The following is a 19,276-nucleotide window of genomic DNA, read 5'->3' on the forward strand; positions in this document are numbered from 1 at the left end:
TATGGTGTTTGTGAGGATTATATGAAAAAATGCTAATAGTGCCTAGAATCCTGGTATGTGCCTAATGAATAATAGATTTTTATTATCTTACTTAAGAAAAAGTACTTAGAACAACTCCTGCAAGGTCATCCCTGGTTTCTAACACCAGTCAGGTTAATGACACTACTTTCTAGCCTGGCCAGTAACTTTCTGTCTTCTAGACCTCAGGTTCCTATAGTCATATTTCCATAGGTGGAGAGATGGCCATAGGCCTGATCTTCTTCCATAGGTGGTCACACCCATTGCAATCCTGACAGACACTGAGATAATGGACCTATTTCTGAGGGTTATTTCCACTATGGAAATATGCTCCATGGGCAAGCACCTCAGGATGACATGCCAATCCTATTCTTGCCTCCAGCCCAAGACCTTTGGACTAGACTGAAAAACTGCCTCCTAGATGGTATCATGAGAGGGATTCTGCAGAAGACTCTCTTGCCCCAATAATTTCAATAGACTTCAATGTTCAAACACTGCAATTTCATTGCTTTATGTCTTAATAAACAAACTGGGTAAAATACACTTATCTCTGGATTGGCTCCAAACATAAATCCATCCATCCTTAATTTATCAGATCAGTTTCATAGATTTTTTTTTCACTTTAGAGGACGGGACAGAGGACAGGCACTTGGATAGGAAAAATAATGATAAAAGGGAAGATGAACAGAAACCAGAAGGAATTAAGGACATACTTCCCTTTTGACTCAGGCCAGTCCTGTACACCACACAACACATGTATTAAAGCAGAGGGTCAACATCGTGAGAAGGTAAGGACTTTAAGTCATACTGGTATCTGGTTCTTTTATTTTATGTCCCTGTCTTCTACTTTACATTCTTGAATTCAGAGCCTTCTCCCCAACAAAGCAAAAATTGGTTTTACCCATATTCTGTTTTATAATTGTAACAAATGACCTAATTATTCAGAATTTTCCCAATTAATGCCAAAATTCTCAGAATAAAAAGCACTTCTGGTTACTAAGATTCTAACATCTTAATTTACTCTGGACCAAATGAATAAGTATCAGACATACATGGGTCCTTTGAGGTACCTCTCAAGGCAAGTCAAGCCCCAGCTAAGTTCAGAAAATGAAGGTGCTCAAGGTAGAGAACAGCAAGCCATCAACATGCATGGTGAAGGAAATCAGCCCCTGTGGAGACTGCATGCCTGCTTACCCCTGTACTCCTTCCCGGAAGGTATGTGCCAAGGAGCCTCTGAAGCAGTTTCATGCTAGCCTTTGCACCCCAGCCTTAGGATCATCTTTCCCCAACCAGGGGCTGCTCAGTGTAGTGCTCAAGCCATTGTGAGTGTGTGAGATAAAGGTGAACAAAAAGGAATTCTTTTTCTAACATTGGTGTTTGAGAACCTCCTGACCTAGCTAGCTCTCACCTCCCTCAGTGTCTAAGTCTCCTTTACCAACCTTCCCTCTGCAGCAGCAGTCACCTAGACCAATCAAGTAAAGAAGAAAATTAAACCAGGACAGAAGTTCCTTGAGACCCAAGGGAAGTCTTATCTGCAGCCTAGGTATACCCCAATCAAATTCCCTGTCTGGATTGAGTGGAGAGAGCTGGCACCCTCACAAATCAAGGGCACCACTTCAATAATAATTTGGGTGATGTATTACTATGAGCATCTGGATCAGAGCCTCTTTGGAAACAGCCCATGTTTTTGTTAGCCCAGGGTTTGTGATAATTCACACTACAAGGTTGAAAGGCTTCTGATGACTATATCCCCTTTCCTGGCAAGGCAATTGTCCTACCCTGGGCCACCACTGGTTGAAGTGAGTACATTTAGAAACAATATCTTCATTTTTCATGGCAATAGCTACAATGTAAATGTCTGGGGCCCACAGGTTATATGTTGGTAAAACAGTGTGGAAAGAAAGCTAATGCTCTTAATTCAAGTAATTTGGCAGTGGGGAGGGGAGAGGGGAGTCTTGGTACTGCAACAAGAACATTTTCTATATAAGGTATCTCATAGACTATAATTTACTATATCACTATATTCCTAAGAACTTTATGTGTCCAGTGGCTAGTGAAGTTTGGGATAGAAATGGTCCCATGGGCTTCCTTCTGTTGACTCAGAATATTGAGAATATCCAAATTTGGGTGTGTGTAATTTTATAACTAAACCAATCAACTAAAGAAGAAAATTAGGGGGAATAAGGACACATATGTAACACCTTAATCAATAAGGAAATTAAAAAATAGAGAAGAAATTAAACCAGGACAGAACAGAAGTTCCTTGAGGCCCAAGGAAAGTCTTATCTGCAGCCCGGGTATACCCACATGTTATTATAATTCAGTTTAAAACCTAGTTGCCTGCAAAATGTGTTGACTTAGAATCAAGATCCAATTGTTGGAGGGGTAGTGGAATGACCATGATTAATGTCTCTGAGAACAGAGCTGGAAGCAAAGCTATAGATAACACCAAAACTTCCAAAGGGAAGAATGATTTTGTTTTATAAAATTTCTCACAGCTTTCATAGGAATGTGTGAACTGAAACAACAATTTGATTTTTAATAATCTTGAATTGTCCATTTTAACCTGTACTACTACTGTTTTTATACAAATTCACACAATTAGATTTCAAAATAAATATAATTTTTCTAGACTTGGTGTCTTTCTCCCTTTTTAGGTATTTCTTCAATGTGACATGGTGGAAAGAGGAGAAACAGGTCTAAGAAATAGCCCCTTGGTTATTGAGAAGGCCCTTTCTTTTACAAATATATATTAGTCTCCTATAGAACAATTCCACTATAATAGGGAGGTTGAGAAATGCTAAAAAGTATTACTCACTTTTCCTAGTATCCAGAGGCTTATAATTCAATTGGGAAAAGTGGAAGCATAAATGGAAATAATTATATAATTTAAGTGGCAATAACATCTGTGGAGGTCAAGGGAAGGCTTAGTAGAAGAAGTAGGGCTTATATTGAACCCTGATAAATGGGTAGGATCTGACCATATAGAGAAAAGAGGAAAGGCAGTCTAGAAACATGGACAAAATCTTGGAGTTAGAATTGAACATGTGTTTGGGGATAGTGAAAAATACTGTTGTTTTATTTTAAACTAGAGGCCCATTGCAGGAAGATTCCTGCAAGAATAGGGTTTCCTGTGGCCTGAGTGAAGCAGAGAAGGGAGCGAAGCCCATCAGCACTTTCGCCGTTGCTGCCGCCCTCCCCCTGCTCTTTCCCTCCCACTGCCGCCACCACCCTTGCCCCGCTTTCTGCTTCCCCTCCCTCTTCCTTGTACACTGTCTTCAGTCTTTTCTCCATGCCTGTGTATGAAAATTAACCACCATCTTTATTGGGTTAATTTGCATACTCGCTCTGATTGGCTGGTGGGCGTAGCAGAGTGATGGTTAATTTGCATGTTTCTCTTTTATTAGTGTAGATCATGAAGAATGTGAGATAATGTAAGGCTAGAAAGGAATTCAGACATTATTCAGTAGAGATCACTTGTGGCTTTGGACTAGGGGGGTAAAATGATGATATCAGTACTTTATAGATATTAAATTGGCAGCAGTGTTCATAGTAGTATTGGGTGGGAAAAGTCTGGATGTAGGTGATGAGAAACTACTTAGCAAATTGTTGTCATTGAGTCTCCTAACTATCCACCCACTTGTTCATCCATCCATCCTTCCACCTGTCCTTTCAACCATATATTTATTCCAACAAGCATATAGGTGTTTAATAAGTGAGGCATGAAATAATGACATCGTAATAGCAAGAAGAGGAAGGGAAGAATATAAAAACATTCCAAATGAATAAGAGATAAATGTTAAGTTTTCAAACTTCAGATGACTATAAGGAGTGTGATACCACTAATGGAAGCACAAAGGTTGTGGAAACATAGAAGTTGGGACAAAGAGCTGTTCTGGCTCTCTGGAAGAAGGCATGATACTAACATAGCATCTTTAAAATCCATAAGCAGGACTGTCACTAATTATATTTCCTGAAATTCTAGTAGAAAAAGAACTTATACAAATGGGAGGAATTTAAGATATAAAATGGAGATTACACTAGATACAACTATGTTCTCTTCTCAATCTGAGATCTCATGAATTAAGGAAAGGTTCTTCTCTGCTGATGATATTATCACACAATGTATGGGACACCTTGTCCAGTATCCCACTCATTACTACAATGCATTCGTAATAAATGGTTATTCAGCTTCTGCTTGAAAATTTCCAGGGATTATAAGGTCATAACTTCTCAAGGCAGCTCTTTTACATTTTTAGACTGCTCTGTTAGGAAGTTTTCACTAAGAGCTGAAATCCATATTGTTCTGCAAAAGCATACCACAATACAATTACAATACTTTTTCCACATGAAAACACTTAGAAGACTAAAAGTGGTGATTATAACCAAGTCTCCTCTTCTGACCCATTTCATGCAGCTGGGTTATTTATATTCTCTACAAGGGGTTAGTTTCCCAAGTCCAAAGCTATCTGACTCCCTGACTCACCTGGAGGCCCTGGGAGGCCCGTTTTCCCTGGTAATCCATCTATTCCTTGATCTCCGGGAGGTCCACGAGGTCCAGGAGACCCTGGTAGCCCAATTCCTTGGGGGCCAGGAGAACCACTATGACCTTTTTCTCCAGGAAGCCCTGGGAACCCCTTTTCACCTGGGAATCCCTGTCCAGCATCACCCTGGAATAAAAGCCCAATTTAGAGACTTATCTGGAGAGTTCTCTAACAATAAGAAAGAGGTAACCAGTGTGGCTAGTACTTTTTGGGGGGTTAAAGTTCTCTACCACTCTATCAATTAAGTCCTCTGAGTATAGGTAGTAGAGATGATGAAGCTTGTCAATCCTGGGTGATCTGATAATGCAAAATGATCTAGATCAGTGGGGGGCAGGGGCAGAAAACAGGAGCAGGATAACAATCCATGGGGTCACAAAAAGCAGCTGGATTACTTGCAAGGGAAAGCTACTGAGAAGCTGAAGCCTTTTAAGTGATATGGTCAATTGTTATTGGCATTTATCAAATGAAACAATGACTGATACTTAGAAAAAAAGATTTCCATTTTAAAGAAAAGAAAAACACAGAGCAAAAAGTGTCCATGGCAGAGGAAGAGATGTTTTACCCTGTCTCATGGTCTAGTGCCCATCAGAATAACCCTTCCCCCCAGTCAGGTGTGAGGATTTATAGAGCTAATTACCCAGAAACAATCAACTTACCGGAAAGCCTGGCAGACCTAGTAAACCTGGTAATCCATCCTTGCCTGGTACTCCTGTCTCTCCGGGGAGCCCCTGAGGTCCAGGATCACCCTGCTCCCCTGGCTTCCCTGATCTTGTACTGAGGGTTGATTCTCCTTTCTCTCCTTTGGGACCTGTAGGACCTTGAGGCCCAAATAAACCCTGACAAATAGACAAAGGAAATGATTAAGAGACAAAAGGGAATGAGCACACTTCATAGAATTCTGACACCTAGCATTAGTCTGACCTAAAGCAGGTCCTTGGGTACATTTTGATACTGTTCTGGGCACTTGGTTATGTTGTCATTTTGTATTATAATTGACTTTGTTTTCTTATCCTTTCTAAATTTTGAAATCTTTGATGATGGTAACCTTGTATAATTCTAATTTTATCTTCAGGGCCAAGCACAGTCATAGGCAAATGCAAATGATTTTGTGTAAGGAAGGGAAGGATTAAGAGAGGGAGGAAGGGAAGGAATAGGTTAAAGCAGAAAGGAATTTGAGATCATCTACCCAAATACTTCACATTACAGATAAAGCTTTGCTATATTCCCACTAGAGGCCCAGTGCACGAATTTGTGCATGGGTGGGGTTTGGCCGGCCCACCCCAATGGGGGCCCATTGGGCCAAGCTGGTGGGAGGGAGGAGCCATGGGCAGTTGGCCAGCCAACTCCATCCCTGATTGGAATGTTGGAGGCCGATTGGGGGCTGGGCCAGCCAGGGGGAGAGGGGGCCGATTGGGGCCGGATCAGACTGGTTGGCTGCCGCAGTGCACATCATAGCCACCAGTGTTTCCGGTCGTTCTGGTCATTCAGCCGTTCCGGTCTCTGGGCTTTTATATATTTAGATTTTTTAAATGTGTTTTAGAAAAGTGATTGCTGAGGAGTGAGGGGCACTTGAGAGTTCTCATTGTGCCCTTGGGGACAAAGTTTGGCCAGACTTACTGGAGACCCTGATGGGCCCTGTGTGCCTCTAGAGCCTGGATCTCCTCTGGCTCCTTTAAGGCCTGAAAGGCCTATATGACCTGGTGGCCCAGGTGGGCCTGGATCCCCAGGTGGTCCACTGTTGGAGATAGCACCATCACAAGCACAAAATCCCAAGTCCCCTGGGAGAAAATAAAAGACAATATTAAAGAAGTGAGCCTTCTTTCCAAAAAGAAGGAAGACCTGACCATGGTAATTTGTGATTTAAGTCCATGGAGACAATAAAAAGGCCTGTGAACAGATTTAAATAAACTAAGTTCCCTCTTTATCAAAGTACATCTGTGCTAATGATTTGGATTTAATTAGTCTGGAAAAAATTAAACATCAGTGTGTCTAATGTGTAGCAGAGTTGGGAACTGCTGACCCACACTAACCAGCTAACACTCTGGAATCCAAGCCACTTAAAGATTCTCTTCATAAAAATGTCTTTTTCTCCTGTCTTTTGTACACAGAGATAAATGTCAAATAAATTAACAATAGAGATTGCAGCAAAGCACCTTTGAATAAGTATCAAGGAGTCACTAACCCTACAACCCAGCCACCTATACCTTCCATGCTTACAGTCAGGAAAATAAGAATCTGGCCAACATGGGTGACTTTTGAGTTCCCTTAAGATCCTAAATGGTATTTTCTTACATTTAGAAAAGTGATAATTCCTGAAACTCTGAGAAAACAGTCTGTTCTCCAAATTAGCATTTCTCAAGTATGATCTATGGACTTTCTGCCTGAGCCACCTGTGATGCATGTTTATAAGGCAACTAGAGGCCCGGTGCACGAAATTCGTGCGCGGGGGCGAGGAGGGTGTCCCTCAACCCAGCTTGCACCGTCTCCAATCTGGGACCCCTAAAGGGATGTCCGACTGCCCATTTAGGCCCAATCCCACTGGACATCCCTCTGACAATCCAGGACTGCTGGCTCCCAACTGCTCGCCTGCCTGCAAGCCTGATTTCCCCTAACTGCTTCTGCCTGCAAGCCTGATCACCCCCTAACCACTCCCATGCCAGCCTGATTGATGTCTAATTGCTCCCCTCCCAGCCTGTTTGCCCCCAACTTCCCTCCTCTGCCGGCCTGGTCACCCCTAACTGCCCTCCTCTGCAGGGTTGACCGCCTCCAACTGTCCTCCCTTGCAGGCCTGGTCCCTCCCAACTGCCCTCCCCTGCTGGCCATCTTGTGGTGGCCATCTTGTGTCCACATGGGGGCAGGATCTTTGACCACATAGGGGCAGCTATCTTGATCTTGTGTGTTGGAGTGATGGTCAATCTGCATATTACTCTTTTATTAGATAGGATAGAGGCCTGGTGCATGGGTGGGGACCAGCTGGTTTGCCCTGAAGGGTGTCCTAGATCAGGGTGGGGTTCCCTTGGGGCATGGAGAGGCCTGGGTGAGGGGTCTGTGGTGGTTTGCAGGCCAGCCACGCCCCTGGCGACCCAAGCAGAGGCCCTGGTATCTGGAATTTATTTTCCTTCTACAATTGAAACTTTGTATCCTGGAGTGGAGCCAAGCCTCCTGCTCCGATCCCTGGCTGCCGCCATTTCTGTTTGGATTTTTACCTTCTATAATTAAAACTTTGTATCCTTGAGTGGAGGCCTGGGCCCACCAGAGTGTGTGGAAAGCTTGGCTTCCTCTGTTGCCGGGGAAACCCAAGCCTTCCTTCTGGTAGCCATCTTGGTTGGGGTTAATTTGCATGCTCGCCCTGATTGGCTGGTGGGCATGGCTTGGCTGGTGGGCGTGGTTTATGTAGCTGAGTGATGGTTAATTTGCATATTACTCTTTTATTAGAGAGGGTTTGCTGGGCCTCACCCCATATCTAGTCAATCAGACCCTCAGGAGGTCAGACCAAAGAATGTAATTTTTAGTAATTTCCCCAAGGTGATTCTCATGTACAATGAAGGTTGAGAATCACTATCACTGTTAGAGAAATCCTTCTGAACCCATGGAAATATAGAAGGAGAAGCATTAGAGTTGTCCCTCTTTTAGGAGGGAAAATGGTATCAAGAAGTACACCAGCTCTATAGTGAGTCAGGGTAGTTACAAATAAACCCAAAGTTAATATTCTAAGTCAAGTCTTGCAATTTAATGTCCTTGTCTCCAAATAACAGGGCAATAAGAAAAGAGAGGAATAAATTGGAACCTGTCTTTTTGAGCTTGAGGAAAGCTGTGAATTACTTGAGAGAACAAGAACAATTTTAGATACCTGAAACCAGTAGGCCATCCCCAAACCTTTTTGAGCCAGTCGTTTCACCTCTTCCTCCATCTCTTCCTCTACCCTGACCTGGACTGGAACTATAATGAATTGATTCAACTAAGCTTTAGCATCTCCCCTCAGAGTATGAAACAAAGGAATAACCCAAAGGCATCAAGAAGATGAAGAGAGGCATGCAGCTGAATCAGTCAGTCCTTCAATATCAGTCAGTTGGCTTTTTCAGAGTGCCAGGTCTTGACCTGTTCAGAGTTTTTTCATTCAGGCTGAAGGTAATACATGGCTTCTCGCCTTGGCTTTGCAAACTGGGAAATGTTGCATCATGTGCTAGTTAACACCCTGGGCTGCTAGCATAGTTTCTGCAGGTAGGCGGGTAGGAGTAGCCTCTGAGCCACTTTTTCCTGTGTGATCTCAATGGCCAACCTCAGTCTTAGAAGCCTAAATGTAACACTTCTAATAATTCTGTACTCAAATCCCCAGTCAAGATCCAAAATTGCTTCTGTTCAGGTATTTAAGGCTGTTGGTTTGCTCATTCCCTGGAAAGTCTTCTCCAGGGAGTTTGAGGAACAAATAAACCCAAGGGGACAGAATCACCTTTTACTCCTTTGAGACCTTGGTTTCCTTTTGGACCTCGTTCTCCTCTGAGACCAGGAAATCCTGGCTCTGTGCTCTGTAGGGTTCCAGGTTCAAATGCTGGACCTTCAGAAAAAAAAAAGAAACATAAAATATTGGCACCTTACATGAGCCTGGGCTCATTTGACTGAGCACAACAGCTCAGTCATCAAGGCTTGGTTTCTCAAGGCTCAAAAAATGAGATTTAAAAAAATCCAAGACAAGGACCTAAAGTCTTCAGTAAGTCCATCTTCTGTTGGCTTGATTAACTCTACTACTAGTTATAAAATGTCTACCAAGTTCTAAGCACTGGACCAGATGTGAGGGATACGGGAATGTACAAGGCAGTTCTAGTAACTCAGAAGTCCCAATGTCTATTCCAGAGAGGGCTCTAAGGACAAGAGAGGAAATGGGTGCAAGCTGCAGTGGTCATGGGATTTAGGTTTCAAAGGAACATGCTGGGCATCTTTCCATCCTTTCTCTTAGAATCTAGAATCCCACACTCAAGTATAAGATCTACAAAGAATAAGCCATGTGGAGGCTTTTAGCAGCCACCTTAAGATTCAAGCTTGGCTTCCCATATCTCAAGCCCTCAGTCTACCCTTGAGGACCAGAAAAAGTATGAAAGAGCCAATGCTTCTTCTTTGGGAACTGAAAGCCTCTGCCTAGGGACTGAGGACAGTGAAGAGTAAATGAGTACAGGACAAATATATAATACCTTAATCAATAAAGAAAATAAAATGGAAAAAAATTAAAGGAAAACTCCATGCTGAAGATAAAAATTAAAAAAAAAAAGAGTAAATGAGTACAAAAGTCTGAAGGCATTAGGTAGTATTTGGTCATCAAGGTAGCCCAAATTTGCTACACCTGTGCAATGCTCCTTCCCTCAAATGTCATGACTATTTTGCAGTCTGGATCACACCTGAGTCTCAAGACCAAAGAGAAATGAACAACTTACCAGGTGAACCTGGTAGGCCTGGTAGACCTGGTAGGCCTGGCAAACCATCTTTGCCAGGAAGGCCAGATGCCCCAATTGTGGTTTGGCCTGGGTTTCCTTTGTTCCCTTTCAGGCCTGGAACTCCCTGCGGCCCTGGGTCACCTGACACACCTGGAAAAAATAAGCCCACACAAAAATACTAATCACATCACCCCACTTACTCTTTAGGGGTATTCTACTCAGTGGCATACATTGCAAACTAAACTACAAGGGAAGAATTTGGGAAAGCATTTGCCCTTCTCTTGCACCGAAGTTAGAAAGGTCCTTGGGAATCACCTAACCTAACCTCTTGAGAAATTAAGGCCCAATGACATGAGAAAAATTGGTCAGGGTTCAGAGCTTCTTAGTAGCAAACCTCAGAGGGAAACCTGGGTCTATAGCCTCTCATTTCTTAATTTTTTTCCAGTTTGGTGCTGCGATCAGCTGTACTTCTTTCAAGTGGCTGCTTTAAAAGCACAGGAATCTTTACAGAAGCTCATCCCCAAGGAATTTAGAAACTGGTGCTTTTAAAGTAATGTCGGAGCCCTAGCCGGGTGACTCGGTTAGTTGGAACATTGTCCTGTACACCAAAAAGGTTGCAGGTTGGATTCCCAGTCAGGGTATATATCTAGGTTACAGGTTTGGTCACTGGTCGGGGCTCTCACATTGAAATTTCTCTCTCTCTTGCTTTAAGAATAAATACAAGTAATATCTGAGTATTTATATTTGGAACATCCCTGCCTCCCAGACTCTGGCATGCCCTATCTATTTTTGTTACTATAAAATGCCATATTGGTATGCCCCTCAGGTGATTCCTTTATGGGTACTATCCATAGGATGCTGGGGCCATTTAGTGCCTGAATTATGCACAGAGTAAGAGTCTGGGTACCAACTTTCCTCTGAGCTTTTATTAGGGTCTTCTGTCAAGCATCAACGGGATAGCACATCCTCAGAAGAATGACAGGGCTCCAGCAGTCTAACCCAGGTTTCTATAGCTGCTGCAAAACTCATGACAGTCTGGATTGCTTATTTAGCTATGGCACATTATTGAGGCCAAAGGAAAGTTGTCCACCCAGGCTTACTCCTCATATACTTGGGCTGGCAGTGAGAACCTAACTGACTAGTCAACCTTCCCTTTGACTTTGGCTAGTTATGTACTAGACCAGAGATATAGAAGGGGATACTGGATACCAGAGTAGAGAGATAACTGATCTGTGCAGGATGTAGGTTAGTTTGTTTCACCTGGTAAAGCTGGTAATCCGGGGATGCCAGAAGATCCAGGCAGGCCCTGGATGCCTTCATCACCTTTAAGTCCTGGAAGGCCTGGCATACCAGGGTCTCCAGGATAACCTGGCATTACAATGACATAAAAAAGAAGTAAGCAAACCCATAGGACACTCACAAATGCCACAAAATGCCTAAGAAGAGATGCAAGGAGATGTCTTCAGGTAGAGGTGCCTTTCTTGCACATCGTACTAGTAGGTTTCTCCCAGATGCTGATTGCCTCATGTGATAGTGGGTCTACTTGAACTAAAACTCTACCAGTGTTCAGAACTGCTCTGGCCAGAGTTTGCCTCCCATGGTAAGATTTGGCAAGTACTATGAAGTTCCTTCTACTACTAGTAATCTGCTATAATGCCTCAAATGTCTACCATTTGGGTTAAAGGGTTGAAGTCTTTTATTCATGTTATACACATAGGTTTTTTGGGAGAGGAACAGAGGAAGACACTGTCAACTGTTAACATATCAGCTTCAATGGGTTTATCAGACAGAGCTTGAGCCTGAGAGGATGAGGGGAGAAAGATAAGTTAGGAGACCCAGATTGAAGAGGCACAATAGTAGAAGCCTTTGGTCAAAGAAGAAGTAGCCGGAGATAGTGGGCATCTGGATTTTTGGAGAAGGCAAAGGGGTTAGGCACATACAGTAAGTAGAAAAAGGAGAGGTGAAGACAAACTTTCAAAGCAACATACTCAACCAATTGATCCCCCAATAATACATTTTTATTTACAATGAAATTATCAAGCTCAAGCATGCATGGGATCATGTAGCTGAGAACCTGAGTGTTCCATAGTATCAGGCTGAAGTCAGCCTAGCTGGGGAGGATATCAATCCTTCCCTAAGCATCACTAAAATAACCATTTTAGCAAACCCAGGCCCAACTAACTCAAACCCTAGCCTTGGTAGACCCAACACAAAAATGGAGTAGGGTTTGGCTTGTTTCCCCAAGACATTGAAGTTAGCTTCACTCCCCAAGTTCAGGACCCAGGAGGAGCCCTTGGGAGTGTTGGGTTTAGCAGCAATCTGGTGATTAACAAAAAATTCTTTGAATAATTACAAGGGATATAGAATTTAACTCCCTGTCTTTTCTTCTCCGCTCAAATCAATGAAAAATTGCACCTGAGATCATAGCACCATCTGTATCGATGTAAACATCTGGGCCTGGCAGGCCAACACCACCCTTTTCTCCCTGCAAGGATTAAATACATTAAACACGAATATTTATGTGACCTCATCACCCAAGACCTATGTGTCCTCAAATCTATTCCCCAGAAAAGTTAAAGGTTTCTCCTTCTGCAAACCCTGATTTCCAGGGTCAACTAGTCCATAGGTTAATTTCAAAGTCCTATCAATTTAAGTTGAAGGCAACACAAGTCAGGTCAGAAGTCTGATACTCAATTGCAACCCTGTCAAGAACAAGGGATCCCAATTTTATTTTGGGAACTGATTCCAGGAAAACCTGCTCTGGGCCTGGCAAATATATCACAGAAATAGATAACATGGCTGCACCTAAGAGATGCCCAGGAAGGAGCAGTGTTTCAACATTTTTCCCACTCTCAGCAGGCCTGGGACTTTGCTATTGTCACTGCTCTTGTTAATGAATGATGTCAGGCAGAAGAAGTCAAAGGAGTCCTAATTGTCACCCAAAAGGGACTCGGGTACCATAATCAGATACAGTGGCATATTCAGAGTGGGGCGGTGGGAATTCTCTGTCCTAGGTGCAGGCAATAAGGGGATGCATTATCAGTAGAGAATTTAAGAAAAATAATAAAACTGAAAAGTTGGCAATTCTAAGCAATGTCAATAAAAAATATTCCTCCTTGAAGGGATGGATTTGCTACCATGTTGCCCTCCCCATTTAGTCTATCACTTATCAAGTAATATTAAATAATGCTCATCAGCTTTGTGTATTAAAGTAGGATGCATGCATTTCATGTGAAAAGGGTGACACCTAAAATGTTAAAATACTTTTAAAATACTTTATTTCATATATAGGCTTTTCCTATGGTCTGAATGATTGTGCCCCCTTCCCAAATTAATGTTGAAAACCTAATACCCAATGTGATTGTATTTGGAGGTGGGTCATGAGGGCAGAGCTGCCCCAATTAGGATCAGTGCCATTATATAAAAGGCCCAATAAGAGTTAGTTCACTCTTTCCATCATAATAGGACACAGGAAAATGTAGGCAGTTTGCAAGCTGGAAGAGGGCCTTCACCGGAACTCAACTATACTGGCACCCTGATCCCAGACTTCTAGTCTCCAGAACTGCGAGCAATAAATTTCTGCTGTCTATAAGCTACCCAATCTGTGATATTTTGTTACAGTAGCCTGAATGGACTAAATAGCATTTTTGGTAATTCTCCCCAATCCTGGATTTTTACTTCCCAACAACATTACCTTAATTCCTGGCAATCCATTAAGCCCAAGGAAACCTGAGGACCCCTTCTTGCCCTGTGACAGAACATAGTTACAGCTAAGTTGAATGTCTACATAAGAGGGGCTGGAGTTTAGATTAGACCAGTGCAAATGGCACAGGGACATTGGCTGGCATTCAAGGGTATGTATGGATCCTACCTGACTCTGTAATCTGTTACAGAAGGCCATATGGCACACTAGATAGCCAACTTGCATGCTTGGAGGTACAAGGGCCAAAAGGCTAGAGGTGAATATAAGCAGGCTGGCCTTGCTAAGCACTGATAACATGTTAAAGAAGTATGGCCACACTATATAGCATGCCATAGCATGGCACCAAACTTGACACTGGATACTCATCTTCTTGGTTGCAAACAAAGAAGAGAGTGGTTGAGTTTATACCAATCAAAGGGAGGTGAAAAATTTGCATTATAAGCAATGTCTTTGGATTGATGACCATGTTAAGAAAAGTGATGGGACCTTTTGATTCAGATTTTATACACCAAAGCTTTAATAATATTAACCAAAATACCTGACTCCCTGGAGGTCCTTGGACTCCTTCTAAACCCATGGGACCCTATAAACAGAAAAAATGGCACGCTAGAAAAAGCCACTAGATTTACATAACAAAGCTATCCAACTGAGTTCAGGATTTAGCAGCTCCTAAAATCAGGTAAGAGAATGTTCCTAGACCTGGCTCAATGACTTCTTTCTAAGTACTAATCCATCAGGCTAAATAGCCACACAGAGCATTTTTAAAGAGCTAAATAAATGGAAACATTTTAAGCACTAGGTGGTATTTGATAAAAGGGCTGGGTGGTATTATACTTAGTTTGCATTAGCTCCAAGTCATTAGATTTTTAAATAGATTGTGGGAGGGGCGCTTGTCTCTCACTCCAAATGCATAATTTTTTGGTGATTGCGCCTTTTCCAGACAGGGGAGTAGGGAAAAGGAAGATAAAGGAATGGCAGGGTAATGGATGAACATTGCTGAAAATTCAAGACTCTTTAACAAGCTTCATGATGAAGCTAAAACACAATTCTCTAAAGTGTTACTTCTTTAAGGCTAAGGTTGGCCATTTGCTTACAGTGTAAGACCCAAGTGTGTGAAGTTATTTTTCCACTTGAAGTGAGATTATTACTGGAAACTGTTGACTAGAACTTCTCAGGCTTGTTTCTGTTCTAGTCACAATCTAGAACTTCTCAGGCTTGTTTCTGTTCTATAAAAATTGCACTTGGACCTCTTTCTTTCATTTCTGCACCCCACAACTCTCACCCTTGCCCATATTCCCACAGGATAGAATGGAATGAAAACAAGACAACAGTCACATAATTCTTTAGCCCAGAATGGGAACAAGGGGAATAAATAGTCTGAGGAGTCACCTATATAAGGGGTACATCATTCTTTATTCAAAGAAGCCATTACTTCAAGGGAATGGGTAAAAGTGGAGAGAAGGTAATCTTAGGGGCCTGCCAGGAGGCTGAGGAAGAGAAAGAAAAGCTTAAGTGGCCCTATCAGGTTTGGCTCAGTGTACTGAAGGGTCCTGGGTTCGATTTTGATCAAAGGCATGTACCTCGGTTGCAGTCTTGATCCCTGACCCTGGTTGGGGTGCATGTGGGAGGCAACGAGTCGATGTATTTGTCTCACATCAATGTTTCTCTCTCTCTGTCTCTCCCCCTCCCCCTTCCACTCTCTAAAAATCTATGGAAAAATATCCTTGGGTGAGGATTAACAAAAAAAAGTGTCTAAAACAAAAACTAATAAAAATAATTATTAAAAAAAGAAAAGCTTAAGTGGCCATAAGATTACATAACATAAATATGAAAACAGGAAATAAAATGGATCAGGTGACTTAACAGACCCAGGCAAGCAACATTCGAGGTTCCTACCCTACCTACCCTAGGTCCTGGCAAACCAGAGATGCCTTTTTCTCCTTTTTCTCCTGCAGTTCCAAATCCCTAAAGGGAAAAAGAAACCATAAGTTATAACGTTCATTTCCTCATAGGTCTCCTGGTTCCATCCAAAGCACAGTGGTAATTTCAAACCATCTCCATTGTTCCATTGGGGAGGCTCACAATGCTGAGTTTCCTGTCACTTCTTGAGAAGCACATAGGACCTGAATATAATTTGGACCATTCATTCAAGGTTACATTTTGGTTCTAGAAGTAATGTCTTATCCCTCAAACAATATTTCATATATTTATAGTAACATGGACTAACAGCATAGAAATGATAAAATATCTGACCCCATTGATTTTGAAGATGGGGAGAATAACACTCAGAAGGGCTAAGCATCTTGTATGGGTTACATAATCAGAAAGCCAGGTTGTCAGACTTCCATTCCAGGACCCTTGCCATGAGATAGGCTTCCTTCCACCATCTAGGAACTTGGTTCTTTGACCCTCAAATGAAGAATTGTGTTAATTCTTGGTGGTCAATACTAGAGGAGGTATGATGATTACAATATCCTTCTCAGTGGGAAGTCTTTCTATCTTGGTGTGGTCTAGAGTCCTGCAGGCCCTAGGAGCATTCCAAATGGAGACTGTGACATGGTTTCCAACCCTTCTTGCCCTGCTTACAAGAGATGAGGGCTTACAGCAGTGGGCATGACTGGAGGATTCTCTGTGAAGAGGCAGAAATCAAAAAAAGCAGAGTGAGTGAGAAAGAGTTTTCTCTGCTCTGAGTCTAAGGCAAGCACATTCTGGGCCCCAAGATACAGAAGAGTTCATTACATGCCGGAAACCAACCATTGTCTCACTAATAGAAAAAGGCTGGTCAACCTTGAAGCTCTGAAAGGTCAGAGCCACTCCCTATCTAATTGAGACAATGGTAACTGAGACAACTTCCCCATCTTGTAATCATGTAAATCCTTACTGATATGATAATCCACTTATTACCTGCCTAAGGGCTATGGGTGTATCCCAAACCTGCTTAAGGGTAATGGGTGTATCCCATAGTCTCAATAAAAGCGATAGCAAGGCCAGAGCCTGGCGGAGTCCTCCCACTAGAGGTAGACTCCCACCTGGCCGCCCATATCGCCAAATTAAATTTCTTCTAGTCTTTTTTAATTTGCGTGCGGCCCTTCTCCAGAAACCGAACACTGAACCGGAACCCTGAGTCACTCGGGACGTGAAAGGGGCTCCCACAATTACATAAGTGGATGAGGACTTTCCCAGCAAACTGAATCAAAGTCATTTTGTTATTGCTTAAAATTGGACTTTCTGGAGTATAGATTTTGGCAAACAACATTTAAGCCTATTATGAGAGTAAAGGAGGCAGCAAAGCTTTCTTACATGCAAGCTTGTGAAAGACACTAAATGTTGTGGCACATTACCTGTTGTCCTCTTGATGTGACCTGGCTCAACTGGTTGAGAAGGCACTATACAAATCCTCTTTGTAGTTTTCTTTCTCTTATGTACTAAGAGTATTCCCACAGGTACTGAAAACTAGCTGAATAGCCCTTAGCTTTCTAGGCCCAAGGCTTTTTTGTTGTTTTGTTTTTTAATGTGGACTGTTTTGTTGTGTTTTTATTGGGGGAGAGTGTGTCTGAGAATGGTCTGATTCAAAGCAGGCTTTGGTTTCTATTTGCCTTTCTCTACATCTGCAGTTGTGTGTCAAATAGCTCAGACTGCATGCTGAATAAGATTTCTATTCAAAAGGCCTGCAGGTCAAACTGAATGCAAAACTTATTTGAAATCTCAGTTCTGGATCTCAAATTGGAAACCAATGCATGCTGCCACCTGGTAGAATGTGTCTATTGGACTCTGAAGTGAAGTACAATGCTTCATGCAATGTTCTCTGTCCTGTCCATGGAAGCTATGGCAGCTCAGGCTGCCCCAAACTCTAAAAGCACTAAGATGGATTTTATAGTTGGCAAGCGGAAGGTTGATATTGTTGGAGAGTGGGAATTTTTGAGCACTACTGAGGCCGTGGACTATGCCCCAGATAGAATTGTCAGTGCTGACACCAGGCCAGGCCTTGAGATATGGTCTCATGGCCCCTTCCCAGCATGTAGGCCTTCTTTCATAGAACACTGTCAGCTTTCTGGAGAACAGGATGACCCTGTGAATAACATGGTTGTCATTGGCATGATCCTGATGTTGCTTGGGAAAAACTGTTTTGTCTTGGGTTACTTGTTCTGCAAAAACCGGACGTGGTTAATGTGCTTAAAAGCAGTCCTACACAAAGGGTCACTGCTGCTCTCGGGTCTCCCTGCGTGGAGAATGGCAGAGCAGTCTCCGGGTAGCCTGGCCACCCGGCTAATAAAGGCTCCCTAAATTTTAATTTGGTCTGGGCTCCAGTGATCATTCTCTTGCATCTGCTCCACAACAGATATCACACTCACTTCTGTCTCCTCCAAGGTACATTACTGCAGGCTGAATGCATAAAAGGTCCCATAAATACTTGTTGAATTAAATGGAATAATTGCCCAGAGGAAAAAACTGTTTCAAAGGGTGAAGGAGCGTCTTGGAACTGTCTTGTGCACAGCCCCCTACCCCCCGACACACACATATCTTGACACAGTTGTAAAGACAAGGGGGCCTTGTCTTCCTTCTTCCTGTGGTCTACAAATCTTTTTCTCAGAGAGAAGGTCTGAGAACTTGCACTACAATGTGAAAAAAATAAATACATAAGTTTAAAAAGGAAAAAAAAATAAATTGTGAGTGTGAGTTAAAGCCCATACAAAATAGATGACTTGGCAAGATATTGGGCTGTAGGCTCAGCTTGTCTCCAGCACAGGGAGGCACCATACAGGGCCCTGCTGAACAAGCTGTTCTAGCAAGAAGTCCTAGACCTGTCCCTGTCACAGCTAGTCCTCTTCATGAGCTTTCCTTTATCTACTGCTCCTTCACTCCTCACCATTGGCTCATTAGAGCACTATCTTGACTATTTACAGGTCTGCTCTCCAGGGCCCTGATATACTGGTATTTTTGGTTTAAGGATATTAGTCAATTTTAGTCACTTGGCCAGAAATAAGGGGGAATGACACAGTCACTGGGTCAGGGTGGGGAGGATGGTGAAAAAAAGGCAAGATGACTTACAAAATTAGTCACAGTGATATAAAGTACAACACAGGAAATATAGTCAATAATAAAAATATGTATGGTGACAGATGGTTCCTAGACTTATGGTGGTGATCACTTTCTAAAGTATACACACATCTAACCACTGTTGTACACCTGTAACTAATGTAATATTGCATATGAACTTAATTTAACCTTTTGCACTCGGATATCGAGTGTGACTCGACACGGTTAGCATTAGAATAAAGGAATCGAGAAAAAAGCAAGCGAGTACAAAGGGTTAAAATCCTATCTAATAAAGAGGGAATATGCTAATTGACCCTCATGTCATTGCAAAGATGGAGGCGTCCACAGCCAATAAGGAGGGAATATGCTAATTGACTGCCCCACCCTCAAAGATGGCAGTGCCCACAGCCACAAGATGGTGGCGCCCAGTCCCCTCAGTCCTACTGGGGCAGCAGGAGCTCCCCATACCTGCCTCCAGAGTCCCCTAGTCTCCTCAGCCCCCAGCCACCCAGGGCCAGCCAGAGGCACAGGCAAGCCTCGGATGGCAG

General features: G+C 42.7%; 1 protein-coding gene across 1 annotated transcript in view; it reads right to left on the minus strand.

The window, feature by feature from the left end:
• Positions 1-19,276, minus strand: part of COL4A6 (collagen type IV alpha 6 chain) — a 464,282-nt gene that overhangs the window by 28,344 nt on the left and 416,662 nt on the right. Inside the window, exons 14-24 of the mRNA XM_054723173.1 lie at positions 15,597-15,656; positions 14,230-14,274; positions 13,683-13,736; positions 12,404-12,473; positions 11,249-11,356; positions 9,998-10,138; positions 9,013-9,117; positions 6,180-6,340; positions 5,219-5,398; positions 4,505-4,688; positions 1,427-1,480 (exon numbers count right to left, since the gene is read on the minus strand). Coding sequence (XP_054579148.1) covers positions 1,427-1,480; positions 4,505-4,688; positions 5,219-5,398; positions 6,180-6,340; positions 9,013-9,117; positions 9,998-10,138; positions 11,249-11,356; positions 12,404-12,473; positions 13,683-13,736; positions 14,230-14,274; positions 15,597-15,656 — 1,162 coding nt within the window. The remainder of the gene's footprint in view (positions 1-1,426; positions 1,481-4,504; positions 4,689-5,218; positions 5,399-6,179; positions 6,341-9,012; positions 9,118-9,997; positions 10,139-11,248; positions 11,357-12,403; positions 12,474-13,682; positions 13,737-14,229; positions 14,275-15,596; positions 15,657-19,276) is intronic.

This window comes from Eptesicus fuscus, chromosome 1, assembly GCF_027574615.1.
Source record: "Eptesicus fuscus isolate TK198812 chromosome 1, DD_ASM_mEF_20220401, whole genome shotgun sequence".
NCBI lineage: Eukaryota > Metazoa > Chordata > Mammalia > Chiroptera > Vespertilionidae > Eptesicus > Eptesicus fuscus.